Raw genomic sequence first — 17059 nt, forward strand, 5'->3', positions numbered from 1 at the left:
AGCACTGCATCCGTTTGTGGAAACATCTCAGTTGGTATCCCATCAGTACCTGGAACCTCTTTTCTTGCCAATGTCTTGAGTGCAGCTTGGATTTCTTCCTTCAATTCCATCAGTTCTTGATCATATGCCACCTCCTGAAATGGTTGAACATTGACCATTTCTTTTGGTACAGTGACTCTGTGTATTCCTTTCATCTTCTTTTGATGCATTCTGCATTGTTTAATTTTTTGTCCGGAGAATTCTTCAATATTGCAACTGGAGGCTTGAATTTTTTCTTTACTTCTTTCAGCTTGAGTAATACCAAGCGTGTTCTTTCCTTTCAGTTTTCTAACTCCAGGTCTTTGCATATTTCATTATAATACTTTACTTTGTCTCCTTGAGCCGCCTATTGAAATCTTCTGTTCAACTCTTTTACTTAATCATTTCTTCCTTTCACTTTAGCTACTCTACATTGAAGAGAAAGTTTCGCAGTCTCTTCTGACATCCATTTTGGCTTTTATTTTCCTTTTCTTTAATGATCTTTTGCTTTCTTCATGTATGATGTCCTTGACGTCATTCCACAACTTCAGATGAGCTTCAACTTGAAATTATAAAAGAGCAATTGATGATCTGTTCCACAGTCGGCCCCTGGCCTTGTTACGACTATGATATTGAGCTTCTTCATCATCTTTTTCCATGAATGTAGTCAATTTGATTCCTGTGTATTCCATCTGATGAGGTCCACATGTATAGTCACCATTTATGTTGGTTAAAAAAGAGGTATTTGCAATGAATAAGTTGTCAGTCTTGCAAAATTCTATCCTGCAATCTCCGGCATCATTTCTATCACCAAGGCCATATTTTCCAGCTACTCTACTGGTCCTTCTTTGTTTCCCACTTTCAAATTCCAGTCACCAGTAATTATCAATACATCCTGAATGCATGTTTGATCAATTTCAGGCTGCAGATGTTGGTAACAATTTTCAATTTCTTCATCTTTGGCATTAGTGGTTGATGTATAAATTTGAATAGTAGTCATATTTACTGATCTTCCTTGTAGGCGTATGGTTATTACCCTATCACTGACACCATTCTACTTCGTGATAAACCCATTGCCCTTGAGTCGATTCTGACTCACACCAGCCCTATAGGACAGAGTAGAACTGCACCACAGAGTTTCCAAGGAGCACCTGGTGGATGTAAACTCCCGACCTTTTGGTTAGCAGCCGTAGCTCTTAATCACTATGCCACCAGGGCTTCCTACTTCAGGATAGATGTTGAAATATTCTTTTTGACAATGAATGTGATGCAGTTCCTCTTCTATTTGGCACTCCTGGCATAGTAGACTACGTGATGGTCTGATTCATAATGACCAATACCTGTCCATTTCAGCTCACTAATGACTAGGACATCCATCTTCAAGCATTCCATTTCATTTTTTAACACTTTCAATTTCCTTGATCCATACATTCCCACCTCTTGTCTATAAGTTTGTCATACTTGAGTGTCACTGTGGAGGCTTGAGTGTCACTGTGATGCTGGAAGCTATGCTACCAGTATTTCAAATACCAGCAGGGGAACTCATGTCGGAAAGGTTTCAGTGAAGCTTCCAGATGAAGACAGACCTGGAAGAAAAATCTGGCGGTCTATTTCTGAAAAAAAATTGAAAAGTGACAACCTCATGGATAGCAGCAGAGAAACATTGTCTGATATAGTGCCAGAAGATGAGCTCCTCAGGTTGGAAGGCACTCAAAATACGACTGGGGAAGAGCTTCGTCCACAAAGGAGAGTCAACCTTTTTATGACATGGGTTGAGTTAAAGTTTTTGGGATCTTTATTTGCTGATGTGGCATGACTCAAAATGAGAAGAAATAGCTGCAAACACCCATTAATAATCGGAATGTGGAATGTATCAAATATGGAAGAAAAGGTGTATGGCTATTTTATTGATCACAGTAACTAAATTACTGTCAGATTTACACATCAGTTGGAATGGAGGTCTCTACAGGCTGGAAAAGTCAAGGAAATGGATTCTCCCTGGAGCCTCCACAAAGGAATGCAGCTGTTTTGATACCTTGATTTTAGTCCAGTGTGACATGTCAGACTTCTGACACACAGAGCGATAAGGTAATAAATTGCATTGTTTTAAGCCACTGAATCTGTAGTAATTGGTAACATCAGCAATAGAAAACTACTAGTCATCATTGTATTATGCTGATTTTTAAAAATGTTTTATGTTATCACTTGGTATTAATTAAATAACATTAACACAATGAACAGTAGTCTTTGAGTATATTAGCAGCATCATTATATAATAATTGATCACAAATAATTTTTTTAATGTATTAAATTTTAAAGTCCCTACAGTTGCCGCCATGCCTCAACAACGTTTTAAAACAGAGTAGTATACTAACATATTTCATTTATATTTTGTACACTGGCAAATATGTAGTTGTAACACAACACACACAAAGAAAAATTAAAAAATTCTATGGTAATATTTTCAAATATTCTATTTGTAGATTGAAAGGATGACACGTGGTTGGAGGGCAAGATCTATTAAGCTCTTATACCACACCTTTTCACTTTTTTGAAAAGATGAGCAGTTTATGAATTGTGAAATTCAACCAAAACTGTCTTGTTAACAAATAACTTTCTCTAAATAGTATGCATACACCTGTGTGCACACACACACACGCACACACACACACACAAGTACCAATGCAATGAATTGCATGTATGAAGCCAAAATCTGTTTTTTTTTTCACTTTTGTGTTGTTTCACTGATTTGATGCCAAAATATGTACATAAAGTGTAGATCATTCTAAATTCATCTTTGAATTCTAAAATTGGAAATTTACTGAAAATCACAGTTTATAGTTATTTCTAATGGACCTCTGAATGAGTGGAAAGGGACAAAACATGGCAGTTACTGTGCAAAAATAGAACCAACCAAACAAAAGGCACTGTGTAGAGGCCAGCGGGAATCACAGCTACCGCAGTATATGCTGCATATGCGATATATGGAATTTTTTTTTTTTTTTTTTAGTGATTCATAAAGTTGATGGTTTGGAAAAGCAAGAGAAATCAACTGACAGTGATACCTATTCTTGCCCACCACTCTTTCCAATAAAAAATGAAAGCTAATTATGAACACCTACTTTCACAAATAGAATATGCTATGAATTATAAGAAAAAACACAATGCTGCAATGAGGAAATCCCCCCAAAGCTTAAAATGACCAATATGATGAAACAGCAGGAACTTAAGTAACTTACCCTACACCCTTCTTTGCCATTTTCAACAGCATATAATATGACACAATAAACGGACTTTGAGAACATGATTTAGAGAGTGATTATTAAGAGTGACGGTAACAGTTTGCATGAAGCGATATTTCTGCCTTAAGATTTTACAGTCTGCACTTCCCAAATTCAATCAAGGTTCAATTCGTTATCATCGTTTTCTAAGGCATCACAGAACTCAAACTTTTTTCACTATTTAAACTACTGTAGGTATGTTCAAAGTCTTATACTGATTAAGAATTAGGTGGGTTTAAAAAATAGCTGTGTGGTATTGGAATGTTCAATTTCTTCGAATATAATGAATAGTTCTTTGAACAATTTCTCCTTTGCACATAAACAGATCCATTTTTCAGCCCTGTAACCAGTACGCATCTATTTAGTTACTTAACTGCAATGTGCCTCGGTTCATTAGGTGGCTACTGTTGTGTCTCAGCTTAGTTAAGATTTTACAGCAAGTTAATCTGTTTTATTACAAATGAGAACACAAGTGATAATGTCCTCACCATTTGCAAAATACAGGGTTAACAGTACTTGCAACAAATCAATAAGGGCATTTAAAAAGGAACATTGCAAATCTAAAACTCCAATCATTTATACACATTGATGACTTCATTTTATTTGGCGTTTATGAATTCGACAATCCTGTTACTCCTTGTGTGTTTTAGTCTCCTCCCATCAAAAACAGCTGTTGTTCCTTTGAAACACTGCAGAATTCTTCTCCAGATGCATTTAAAGAAACAAAGGAGAGAGATTTCCAAAATTGATACATATTTTCCCAAATTCCCATTTCCACTTGCAATAAGTAAAATTATGTTTAATAGGAACTCAGATTCTAAAATTTACTTATGTAGTTCAAGGCTGCTGTGCTTCAAAAGAAAGGAATATTATAGCAAATATTTTTAATTAGTAATGTATACTATCCCCTCTTCTATCTTACCATTTCTCTTTCTTTTGTGACATGTCACAAATGGTCAAAGAAGACATTCACTGTATTAAAACATTTTAAAGTACATTTGAACCTCCTTAAAGAGCAGAGCCATTGTTTAGAAAATTCCATTTTGGGTAAGATTTAACATAGTCAATTTGATTTAGGATTTAGTTTCTTGACACTAAAATATTAATTTTGCCCATTTTCATGGAGATCCAATATATTCTTTTAAATTCTTGGAAATGAAGTATTATATACAGAACTTAGAATGCACTAATATATGTGCATCAAACATTTCTACCACGTGCTTATATGTACATATATGTGTGTGCAGTTGCCTTTTAATAACCATTTTAATGTTGACATGTAATATATACTCTATATTTTTTTTTATTTAAATTGAATTCAACTGTCACTGTAGTTCTTCTCCCAAACGTTAATCTATTAATGAATTCCTAGAGGATTTAATGGCATTTCACTGCTGATGAGTGGCTTTTGGAAGTTTATCTGAATTCTAGAATTTTATTCATACATTTGTCTTGATATATCATATTTAATTGATGCACCCCTTCTGTACTGTCACCAGAGTTCTGCAGAAGCAGAACTGATTGTACCTTGATCGACTTTAACAACAGAACCAGGGACAGAAAAATAAAAAGTTCATTCATTGTTGCTACTTAACTTGGCTTACCATTACTTTGGGGGAAGAATTTGATGCCCAAACTTGGTATCTCTGAATACTATTGGAAGCATACTTGTGGATCTTTAAGAACCAGTTTTATAATTGGTCTGTATTTCACAATTACCAATTTAAAATTATATTTAAATTAACATAGATATATCAGAGTTTTCCTGAATTTAGGAAAAAACAGGCAAGGAGGCTCTTCAGGCTAAAAAGGAAAAAAAAAAAAACAGAATGCAATGAAGTAATTATTAAGCTCCCATTCCAGGCTAAAGGTCATCATCATACGTGTACTTCATCATTCATCAATCTATGAAAAGATGAGTCCACAAAATTCTTACCTTTTATCTTCAAGAGTTGCTAAGTAAATTACCAATGGCCTCAGAGAAAACAATAAATACTTAAGATTTGGGAGTTTCCACAGTGCAGTGGCTGTGAAGGTATAATACAAATCTTGCCATATAAGAGGCAATGTAACATTGTGCCTAAGAAATGATGCCAGATGGGGAATGCAGCTGGAACATGTAACCATGAAAGAGTCCAAAATCATAGGCACATAATATAACCCAGTGATATTTGGACAAAGCACCCTCTCACCTCTCCAGTGTGTCCACTTGTCTTGGAAGAAGCTGAGAGCATAAGGGAATTAGCCATAATATCTACTCATGGCATGTAAATGCCCTCAAGCAGGGGAATGGGTAGTTCAATGAGAAAATGCATGGCTTTCAAATTATATTGTGGGCTTGGAACTCTGCCACCTAACCACCTACCTAAACAAAAATGACCCTCAATTCTTACTCAATGAGTCTTCATCTTATGCTCTAAAAGATAGTAATAGCTTTGTCTTTTCCACTGAGCACTTACAAATAAGACTCTTCTAGTGATTATTCAGTGAATTTGAATTATTACATAAAACACTCTCCGTGCTGACTAATTTTTAATACCAGATGTTCACATGCTAATGCCACTGCCTTGTGACCATTTCCTATCAATTAGTTAATTGCCAGCTGCTCAGCCAAATAAAAATAAATAAACCAACAAAAAACTCCAGCTAATCAGATGCTATTGGTAAACAGCCAAATAACAGCTAACTACTTATTTTTTAAAAAAATTGTTCTCAGGGAAGGTTATGGGACACTGACATTACAAAGTTTCCCACAAGTACAGGAAAAAAAATATGATACTTAAACATCAAATAGGGAATAGACATTTATGGTATAACACTCAGGTATTTTAGCCCCCAGGATTTTGCCACATTCAGTGATACAACTGAAGGATGAATAGTCTTGCAAGCCTAATGGTCATAATGTGATTTCCAATTCATGTTATAGCTATATTAGTTATTAGCTACAAATGCTAATAGCTGAGCTAACACTAAAGGGATCTGAGCCAGAACTAAAGGCTACTATGTGCCTGGCCTAACAATATTTCTGAACTGCTTCCTGGCAAAAAAAAAAAAAAGGCATTTGTTTGCAACGTATAATGTCTTTTCCACTTTTAGAATTAAAACTGGTATCATTAAGGATCAGTTATGTTGGAAACTCTTTCAATGTATAATATCCAATGAATTCTTAGCTTTCATTCATACATGCAACAAATATTTATTGAGTGCTTAATGTATCATTGAGGATGAAAGAAAGGTCTATGGGTGTTTTCATATTGCATGTAAACGTTCCTAGTCCAAAGACTAAAGAATCCACATGAAAACAAAGATTATTTAACATACAAATCATATCAAACCTGATATTAAAATGGACACCCTTGTCCTGCCTCTACTAGTTGCCAGGCTTCTAACCCTTCTTTTGTGGCATGGAGATCAAGGTAGACATTATAAGTGAACAAATGGTCTCTAGAGAGAAAGGCCAATGCCTTTAGGCGCACTCTATGGTGGGGTTACCCTTGGTCCTGGTACTGATAACAGAGTACTCAGAAGAATCTGTATAGGGAAAGCTACCTCTGTCTCAGCCTAGCTCTCAGCTATGACATTGGTTCCTACTTATTACTGTTTCTATATGTATTCTGGGGCCCTGGTGGTACAGTGGTTAAGTGTTTGGCTGCTAACCAAAAGGTCAGCAGTTCAAATCCACCAGCCACTCCTTGGATACCTTATGGGGCAGTTTGGTTTGGTTTTATATGTATTCTATATGTATTCTAAAACATAAATAAAATAATATTAGCACTAAGTATTTACTAGGTCCCAAACACTGTTCTACGTCCATTAACATGTTTTATCTTATTTAAGCCTCATGTTAATGCTATGGGTTGTGTACTATTAGTATCCCCCATTTTATTGAGAGATGAGAGAAACTGATACACAAGTAGGTTAAGTAATTTGCCTAGGATCACATAACCAGGAATCGTGAAATGAGGATTCAAATCCAGGCAGATAACCTGACTTTAGAGCCCAAAACAACAAGATCTGCTTCTCAATGCATCTTAATTAACTAATAAATTATGATGACTCTAGCAAAAAACTGCATATAACTTTATAAGTTATTCTGGGAACAGGATCTATGTCTTTTTCATTTTTGTGTTCTTGACAAGACAGTGTAATACAGTCCTTTACATACGTTAAACATTTGCTAAATCAATGAATTATATGTTCTTTTCTCTGTTTTCTTACTAAAATCAATGACAAGAATAGTACAGTAAGCCAATATTCAGCAATAGCTATCCATTCTGGCCAACTGCAAGGCGAATTACAATACACTTGCTGATTTTTAAAGTCTGTATTATAAAAAAAAAAAAAATTTTTATTATCCTATCTTTCAGAAATACGACTGATGATTCTGGACATTTCATTCACCCTACTTAATGCTCTAGAACGTTACTGTCCAATAGAACTTTCTGCAATTATATAAATGTTCTATACCTGTGCTGTCTAATACAGTAGCCACAAGTCATGTGTGGCTATTGAGCACTTGAAATGTGACTAGTTGCAACTTCCAAAAAAAAAAAAAAAAAACTGCTGTCGTCGAGTACTCCGACTCATAGCGACCCTATGAGTCGATGAGTTGCAACTTAGGGACTGAAATTTTAATTTTATTTAATTTATTTAAATTTAAATACCCATACGTGGCTAGTAGCAACTATATTGGACAGTGCTGCTGTAGTGGGTATGTTCTATGTATTTGACTAAAGTAATATTGCTTCTTTTTCTTTTCACAGGTAAGAGGAAGAGCCATAGCTTTTTAGGACTCTAAGAAGTGATGTAACATTTAATAGCTTAGACTTCTAAAGGAAATATCTGCATTTGCTTATAGTTTAATAGATTTCCCCACCTCCACAATCTTTAAACAATTAGCAGTGCATCTTGGTAAGATGCGTAGAACATAGCCACTAGAGTAGCACTGTCCAGTATGGTAGCCACTAGCCACAGCCCGCACGTAATTATTCTCTTCATTGGTCTGTGTTAAGGTGGTACAGTTTCAATTAGAAAACAAACTGCTTATTCATTTATCTTTATAGAGATTTCTCAAACTGTTAGTTAACAAGTTATATTTTTCTAAAGGGATAGAAAATAAAGATAAATTGATTTGAAAAGTATTTTTTTGTTTAATGGATATGGGGAAAATTGGCATGGAGAGCTTGATTTGATAAACATTTCATATTTGGTGTAATACTTTAAAATAAGTGTCATCTCGGCGCCTGCTCAAAGTAGAGCCAATTGTTAAATATTCAGTAATTTTCTGAACCAATTGTTATACTGTTGGTAGCTTGAGAACTCAGAAATCCTGTTCTCATAGAACATAACAACAAATTCTGCAAAAGCATGATTTCAAAATAGTACATATGAGTTCATCATTTTCTCTATTTAAATGTTTCATCAGAAATCATATAATTATTTATTCTGTGTATTGTTTGTCTCTCCCTACTGGAATGTAAGCCTTGAAAACTACCTGATGCTTAATACGGGCTCCATGAATGAGAAAAAAAAAGGGCCAATGTACTTTTTAAACCAGATACCAGTGGTATCTTCTGATTGAATTAGTTAACAAATGAGCTTGATGCCAAATGCCAAATTGGCTGGTCTGAATTAAAATTATGAGTTAACGGAGATTATAAATTAGCCTAACCAGCTTTTAAATGTAGACTTGATCAGCAGAAATACAAATATAGAAAGTAAGTGTGAACAAAATTAGATCCGGTTTGCAAAAACTAAAACTGAAGCACAGGAGTGTTAAATAGTTGCTCCCAGGACCTTTGAGCATAAATAATAAATGCTAAAAATAAACTCTGGTTTGCAGAGCCAGTCCTTCTCTAACTTAATATCATTTATGTATCACACAGTCCTAATATTCTAGACACATACAACAATGGCAGCTTCTGATGGAAACTGTGACCAGTCTTGTGGTCATCAGTGACAACCGCTAGCACAGGCATCTGCATTATTCAAACCATGCCAAAGAAAAATAAGAGATGTTTAGAAGGACTCTGAAAACTTGTTTCAATAGCACAGTTAATTGTCGTTGCTTTTTAATTCAAGGACTTATTAAGATAATACGGAAAAAAAGAAAGTTTTACCTGAAAGTAAAAATAAAGGTATGAAAACATTAGGAATAATGTAAACATATCAACAGATTTGGCAACTCTTTTTGCAAATTTTCTAAAATTTTAATTCAAGTAAACATATTTTAGAGTTTTTATAAAGTGTCTCATAGGGTTGCTAGGAGTTGGAATCAACTTGACGGCAACAGGTTGGCTGGTTGGATAATATGTCCTGGTCTCTTACTGTGTATATCAAGTTTCTGATATAGATTTGTTTTGTTTTGAGCTGTGTTATAAATTGTCAAAAGTAGGGATTTAAAATGGAAATACCTGGCTGACCTTTAGCTAGAGATGCTAGAGGGTGAAATTATAATCACATTAGATTATAGTACACATAGAAAAGAGGATTTTGTGATTTTCCTTAATTTATAACAGTTTTGTCAGAAAGAAATCCAGTCTCATACTTCTGACATTTATTTCTAAGCATTAAATATTATGTCTTCTGATCATGTATATTTTGGTAGAACATTTTAAGTCTAAATGGGAAATACGATTAAAAAAAAAAAAACCTTAGGGCTTTAATTCAAATATATTATAAAACATTCAGTAATGGTAATTTAAATATTTGCTTTTTATATGAAACAAATAAGATAAAAAATTATAAGTGAAAATAGAGCAAATGTGATTTTTTAAATTGTTTCTGCATCTCCCAAATAGTATTACGTGATGAAGTCTCAATACATAGGTTTGCCTGATGACTGCAGAATTATAATAGATTTAACTTTGAAGCTGTTCACCAAGAAGTACATTGAAAGCAAATTTCTGGTGAAATGTAGATCAACAAAGGCACGAAATTTCTGTCCTTATAATTGGGTAACCATATTATTGTTTTTAGGTGCCATTGAGTCTGTTCAGACTCATAGCAACCCTATATACAACAGAACAAAACAATACTTGGTAACCATGTTGCTAGTACTATATTGATAACTATTCTCAGAAGGCGAGTGAAACTTTAAACATCTGAATGCCTATTTGTCAATTACTTAGAGGATTTTTAGTACAGTATTTCCTGGGAATTAATATATTAAAGTTATTAATGCCGCTATTACGCAATAATAGTTTTTCAAAAATAAATAAAATGGCAACTATATTAAAAACATCTCTCACTATTCATTTAAATCAGCTTTAAAAAAATTTCTTCCTTATCAACTAACTTTAGTCAAAATAATTATATAAAAGTAGACCCAATTTCTCTACAGCATAAAATGGTTTCTGAGTATTTGGCAGGACTCAAATATGCAAGTGATCTGATGTCAACTTTTAAAAAGTAGCATGTAATTAATTATATGCTTGAGAAGGTTCTGACTCTTTTCAAAAGTTTGCATATGAAATAGACCAATCAGCAATAAATGAAAATAAAGTTGTATTGTTTTGATAAGTTAAAAATATTTAAAGAGATGATTACCCTTTCCATTTTCATCATCATCACTACCCATAACCAAATACTAGCCATGAGTCTCATCTCCAAGTGCCTTTTGGATTAAATTCTTCACAAAGCTTACAAAAGTCCCAAACATTCAACCAAAATGGAGCTGATTCAATCTGTGTAATAGTGTTTATGAAGACAAACCAAATGTACTTTTATTAAAAACTCAAAAGTATGCCTTTGTTCAAAGCATTTGTTCATCATTTCAAAGTAAGTATGGCAATGCCATTACTTTAGGCTGTGCTTTGTTTCTTAATAGAATTTCCCAATTTGTGTGCAGGGTCGCATTTACATAGTAGCCACTTAGTTTCAAAATCATGGGAAACTTATTTTATCTTTTAACAGGTGATTTTTCTCTCAAAGACAACTCTTATTCCCAGTTTATGCCCTAAGCAAAGATTCAAAAAACTGGTCTTTCATAAGCTAGGATAGACTAACCCACTAAAGGCCACCATCTTTACAGGAAGCACTCTTCCATTTGGTCATGGAAATACATGCGCAGCTGAATAAAAATTATCAAGTTTGCTTTTCTTTTTCTACAAAGGTTGTTTCCAATTTTCTTCAGTGTTTTTGAGGCTCCCAAAACTGGAAAATAATTTCAAAATGGAACAAACTGGTTTAAAATCTCACATTTCCTCTGCCTTTGCTTCCCTTACCCCAACATCTATCTATTAAATTCATATCAATATGTCAAGGCCCAGTTCAAATCCATCAAATGTAATGCCTTTCCTGATCCCTTCAAAAGCTGGGTATCATCTCTCTCCTCTGAGCTCCTATAATAATTGGTGATCCTCTTGTGGTATCCATCACATTCTATCTGGTTATTATACATTAAATGGGTGCTTTTTGTTTGTCTCCAGTTTAATCGGTGAGGTCCTGGAAGACATGAACTATGTCTTATTTACCTAGATTTCTCCCATATTGTCTAATACAATGACATGTATATGTCAAGGGTATAATATTTGTTGACTGAATGAAGGAAGAAAGGGACAAATTAATGGGTTGATCTATACTCTTGTTGTTGTTAGGTGCCGTGGAATCAGTTCTGACTCATAGTGTCCATATGCATAACAGGATGAAACATTGCCTGGTCCTGTGCCATCCTCACAATTGTTGCTATGCTTGAGCCAACTGTTGCAGCCACTGTGTCAATCCACCTTGTTGAGGGTCTTCCTCTTTTTCACTGACCCTCTACTTTACCAAACTATACTCTTAGGATCCTTATACACCTTTATATCATCCTCTCACCAAAAAAAAAACCATCAAAATCCTAGTTCACATGATACTTGCAGATAGAACAGGGAGGCCACATGCCAAACTCATAGAGGAAAGGCAAAGGCAGCACCAAAGACGGGACTATAAAATCTCCTTTGTGTTTCATTATCCAATAGTCATGAACTTTTTGAAAAATAATATTCTAATAATGATGATAATGATATAAATGATAATGAACAATTAATGCTTCATAGTTTTTAATATATATATTACTCACATTTTCTCCAAATGGGAAACCCTGGTGGCGTAGTGGTTAAGTGCTACAGTTGCTAACCCAAGGGTTGGCAGTTTAAATCCCCCAGGCACTCCTTGGAAACTCTAGGGGGCAGTTCTACTCTGTCCTGTAGGGTCGCTATGAGTCGGAATCGACTCGAGGGCACTGGGTTTGGTTTTGGGTTTTGTCTCCAAGCAGCCAATGTAAAAGTGGGATTGTTTATTACGTTGACCGTCATTTTACAGACGAAGAAACAAGTTCAGGCGGGTTAAGTGTCATACTCAAGGTCATTCAGCTAATAAATGACAGAACCAGAATTGGAACCTCGGTCTGTCAGACTACAAGACCCGTATGGTTGATAAAAACCAAACCTGTTGCCGTCGAGGCAATTCCGACTCATAGCAACCCTATAGGACAGAGTAGAATTGCCCCACATGGTTTCCAAGGAGCTGCTGGTGGATTCAAACTGCCGACCTTTTGGTTAGCAGCCATAACTCGCTATAGCTCTTAACCACTGCGCCACCAGGGCTCCAACATGGTTGATACTACCCCACAATTAATTACCTCTAAAATACAAAGATGATGCACAGTGTTTACTTTGTTTCATTCCAGCAATGGGAATAGTTTTCGCACATTCTTCTACTCTGTCATTAGACTTGCCATACCTCCCACACATTGTACACATATTTGCAGACAGGAAGCTAGAATTAAAGGTGTAATCTGTGACCACGGAATGAAAACAAATAAATATACGAACTGAAAAAGCCTAACAGGCCTAGTCAGAAACCAAACTTATCAATACTGCATACTAACCAACTGAGCCAATCAGCTGAGTGTTACTGTTGAAAATTCAGTGGTATTGCTAATATTTTACCATAATTTGCATTAAATAATGCCTTTGTTCTCTTCTAAATCCTGATTCTTACCTTTATAACAGAGGCCCCAGCTCTGGAGAGTGGACTGTGAATCTGGGCTGCAGCGGCCATGTTGGCAATAGTATTGAGATGGTTCATCTGATTCATTGCCATGGCAACTGATGCAGGAGGTAAGCTGACTGGAAGTAGGGGATGAGGCATCATCATAAATGGCAGATCCAGTCCTAAAAGAGACAGTACATATTAAAATTGTTAGTTAAACATTATTTGGACAAAGGAAATCACATCAAAATTGATGCTATGAGATAAGACTAAAAAAAAAGTACCTAATTTCATTCTTGTTGGCTTTAAAAAAAATCAACTCTTACTATATTCTAATATCTCTTTGGGCAATTTTTTTTTATGGGACTGTACAATGTTTTATAGTTTTTAAAAATATTCCTATAACCACAGGTTTTTAATTGTAAATATAACATGTTCTTGCTCTCGCCCCCCAAATATTTATAAGATGCAAACTTTCTATCCATAAAAACAAAAAAATCTTTAATACAAACATTACTGTCATTAAAAGAAGCAAGTAATATTCTTTCTAATTATTATAATATATTGCTATGTTTATTCTTCAAGCTTCAGAAGAAAACAAGATTTAGAATATTTATGCCCTTTTAATTATAAAAGTTGTTCGGACAGAACAAGGGGATACTGATTGGTGTAAAGGCAGGAAAGGTGTATGTCAGGATTGTATCCTTTCACCACACCTATTCAATCTCCATGCTGAGCAAATAATCCGAAAGGCTGGACTATATGAAGAAGAGTGGAGTATCAGGATTGGAGGAAGACTCATTAACAACCTGTGTTATACAGATGATACAACCTTGCTTGCTGAAAGTGAAAAGGATTTGAAGCACTTACTAATGAAGATCAAAGACCACAGCCTTCAGTATGGATTGCACCTCAACAAAAAGAAAACAAAAATCCTCACAACTGGAACAATGAGCAACATCATGATAAATGGAGAAAAGATTGAAGTTGTCAAGGATTTCATTTTCCTTGGATCCACAATCAACACCCATGGAAGCAGCAGTCAAGAAATCAAAAGACGCATTGCATTGGGTAAATCTGCTGCAAAGGACCTCTTCAAAGTGTTGAAGAGCAAAGATGTCACCTTGAAGACTAAGGTGCACCTGACCCAAGCCATGGTATTTTCAATCACATCATATGCATGTGAAAGCTGGACAGTGAATAAGAAGATTGAAGAAGAATTGATGCCTTTGAATTGTGGTGTTGGCGAAGAATATTGAATATCCCATGGACTGCCAAAAGAAGGAACAAATCTGTCTTGGAAGAAGTAAAACCAGAATGCTCCTTAGAAGCAAGGATGGCGAGACTACATCTTACATACTTTGGACATGTTGTCCGGAGAGATCAGTCCCTGGAGGAGGACATCATGTCTGGCAAAGTACAAGGTCAGTGGGCAAGAGGAAGAGCCTCAAGGAGACAGATTGACACAGTGGCTGCAACAATGAACTCAAGCATAACAACGATTATAAGGATGGCGCAGGCCCAGGCATTGTTTCATTCTGTTGTGCATAGGGTCACTATGAGTTGGAACCCACTCGACGGCACCTAGCAACAACAACACAAAACAATTGTACATCTCTAAAATTAATGTTTATAACTCTGATTTGAAATTTTTGACAAAAGAAATAACTTCTCTATCAGAATACTCACCCATTTCCCTGTTTAATAACAAATACCAGTATTGTTGAGTAGTATCTGGAATTCCAGTTATTTTCTTGTGCAAGGTGAAATAACATTTTTCACACATTTTAAATCTCTTAAAGAATATCGCTCAAGTATTATCCACATTTCATTTGTAGCAGCCACAGATATGTCATCAAGTAAAAGTAGCAAATTAAAATCGTTGACTATTGTGGGATCTGTGAGAGAAAACTCCTCTTAAGCAGAGGATAGGGCAAGTTAGCCTAACATTATGGATGTTAACATGACTACTAAGTAAACCATAGCATTTAAAATGTACTTAAATCCATTACCTCTAATTTTGGACAGAAGCCCAGGAACCAGTAATCTCTAACAGGTATTCCAGAACATCATTGCTTACAATTTTTCTAAATTTTTACTGACTAGAGAAATTCCATGATTGGCAAAGTTTACATTGGCCCTACACAAAATTATCAATTATTAAAAACAACCATTTTTTTCTCCTTGCCATCTTTTCACTTTTTCATCCTTCCCATATAACAACAGAAAAGGAACAACAGTGAATCTATAGGAAGTATATTGAGATTCCCTAAATCTCATTCCTCAAGACGACAGCAGCAGTTATGAAGACATACACTCAAAACACGTATTTTTAGGACAAAAAATGAGGCTAGAAGGAGGAAGAAGTGTTAATTTATTTGAAGTCCATCTCCAGATTTCAACTACGATGGATGGTTTAAAGCTTTTGACAAGAAAACTCAAAGGCAGCACAGTGCAGTAAAACAAGCTTCCAGATATGACAGGTTTCAGACAACACTAAAGTGATCATCTCAATTAAAGGAACTCATAAATGAAGGACACATCATTCACGAATGTTTCTGAGAAAGACAATCACAAAATCACTGTTATCAAAATTACACAAGGATCAAAACAAACCTAGAAACTTAAATTTTGTGTGGAACCAAAGAAAAGGAACATTCTCTCTTTTCCCTTTGATTCTAAATCCCCAGAGAATATCAATAAAATATTTTAAACTTTACCTCTATTGATGCTAACTTATGACTCACTACCTCCAAGTTATTTTTAGGATCAGTCTACCGGACCCCACTTACTGGTTATAAAGTACTTTCATGTGATTATTAATTTTATGAATTTAATTCATTAATTATTAGTTTAATTCCTGTGATTACTTATCTCTTGTTTTAGTGGAAAATATTTGAGTTTTCCTTCTCTGACAGGTTTCTGCCTTACACAGGTTCTGGGTTTTGCAAGTTTACAGTACAACATATATTAAGTTAATCACTGATTATCTTTCCCCTAAAACTTTTATGTGGAACATAATAGCAAAATATCTATGACCTAAGTAGATCTCTGTATAAGACTCTCATTTCCCATGAACCCAAGATAATTATAGACTTTAATTCTTCTTTGAGCACATAGTGCTTTACTCACAAATGGGTTAAAAGTAGCCATCAGTCCTCCATTTAGTTAAAATAGTACAAGCATTCCTCTCAAATGCTTAAATAAGCCTTTGTTCCCTCTAACAGTATAATAATCTTTCCTCATTCTCCAAAGATTTTCAGCATCACCCAGACACCATCTGGCCATATCAAGTCATATGCCTACTTAAAGTCCAATTGACATGCAAACTAAATGCAAACTACAAACAGAATTTAACAGCCCATTGACAGTTTTAGATATAATTCATCAAACATTTCAAATAACCATGAAGGACTTAAAAGTCACACTTTCAGATCATGACCTGCAATAACTAACTGTCAATTGACTATAATGCCTAGACTCCAATCTAATGTTTACATTACAGGCCAGTTTAACAGTGACCCCATATGAGTGCCACATGCAAAGCATATGCAAATACTGAATTATGTAAGTCAACCTTTTCCCAAAGCTGAAAACATTAAATTAACAGCCATCAATAGTACACAACACTCCAGCAATCTGGCTCATTTAGTGTCTTGCCAGAAATGTACAGAGACTTTTAATAGTATGGAAATGAAAACAAATCCTTTTAATAAATCACCAAAATGGGTCACTTCTTTTCTGCCAACCTCAAGGACATCATGCAGATGGTTATAAGCATCATT

The 17059-nt window shown here is 35.0% G+C and overlaps 1 protein-coding gene across 4 annotated transcripts in view; it reads right to left on the reverse strand.

Annotated features, from left to right (window-relative positions):
• DACH2 (dachshund family transcription factor 2) overlaps positions 1 to 17059 on the reverse strand; it is a 758076-nt gene that overhangs the window by 110971 nt on the left and 630046 nt on the right. For all 4 annotated transcript variants that reach the window (XM_049872470.1, XM_049872468.1, XM_049872469.1 and 1 more), the window contains exon 6: positions 13284 to 13456. In XM_049872470.1, coding sequence (XP_049728427.1) covers positions 13284 to 13456 — 173 coding nt within the window. The remainder of the gene's footprint in view (positions 1 to 13283; positions 13457 to 17059) is intronic.

Source organism: Elephas maximus, chromosome X (genome assembly GCF_024166365.1).
Source record: "Elephas maximus indicus isolate mEleMax1 chromosome X, mEleMax1 primary haplotype, whole genome shotgun sequence".
In the NCBI taxonomy this organism is placed as follows: Eukaryota; Metazoa; Chordata; class Mammalia; order Proboscidea; family Elephantidae; genus Elephas; species Elephas maximus.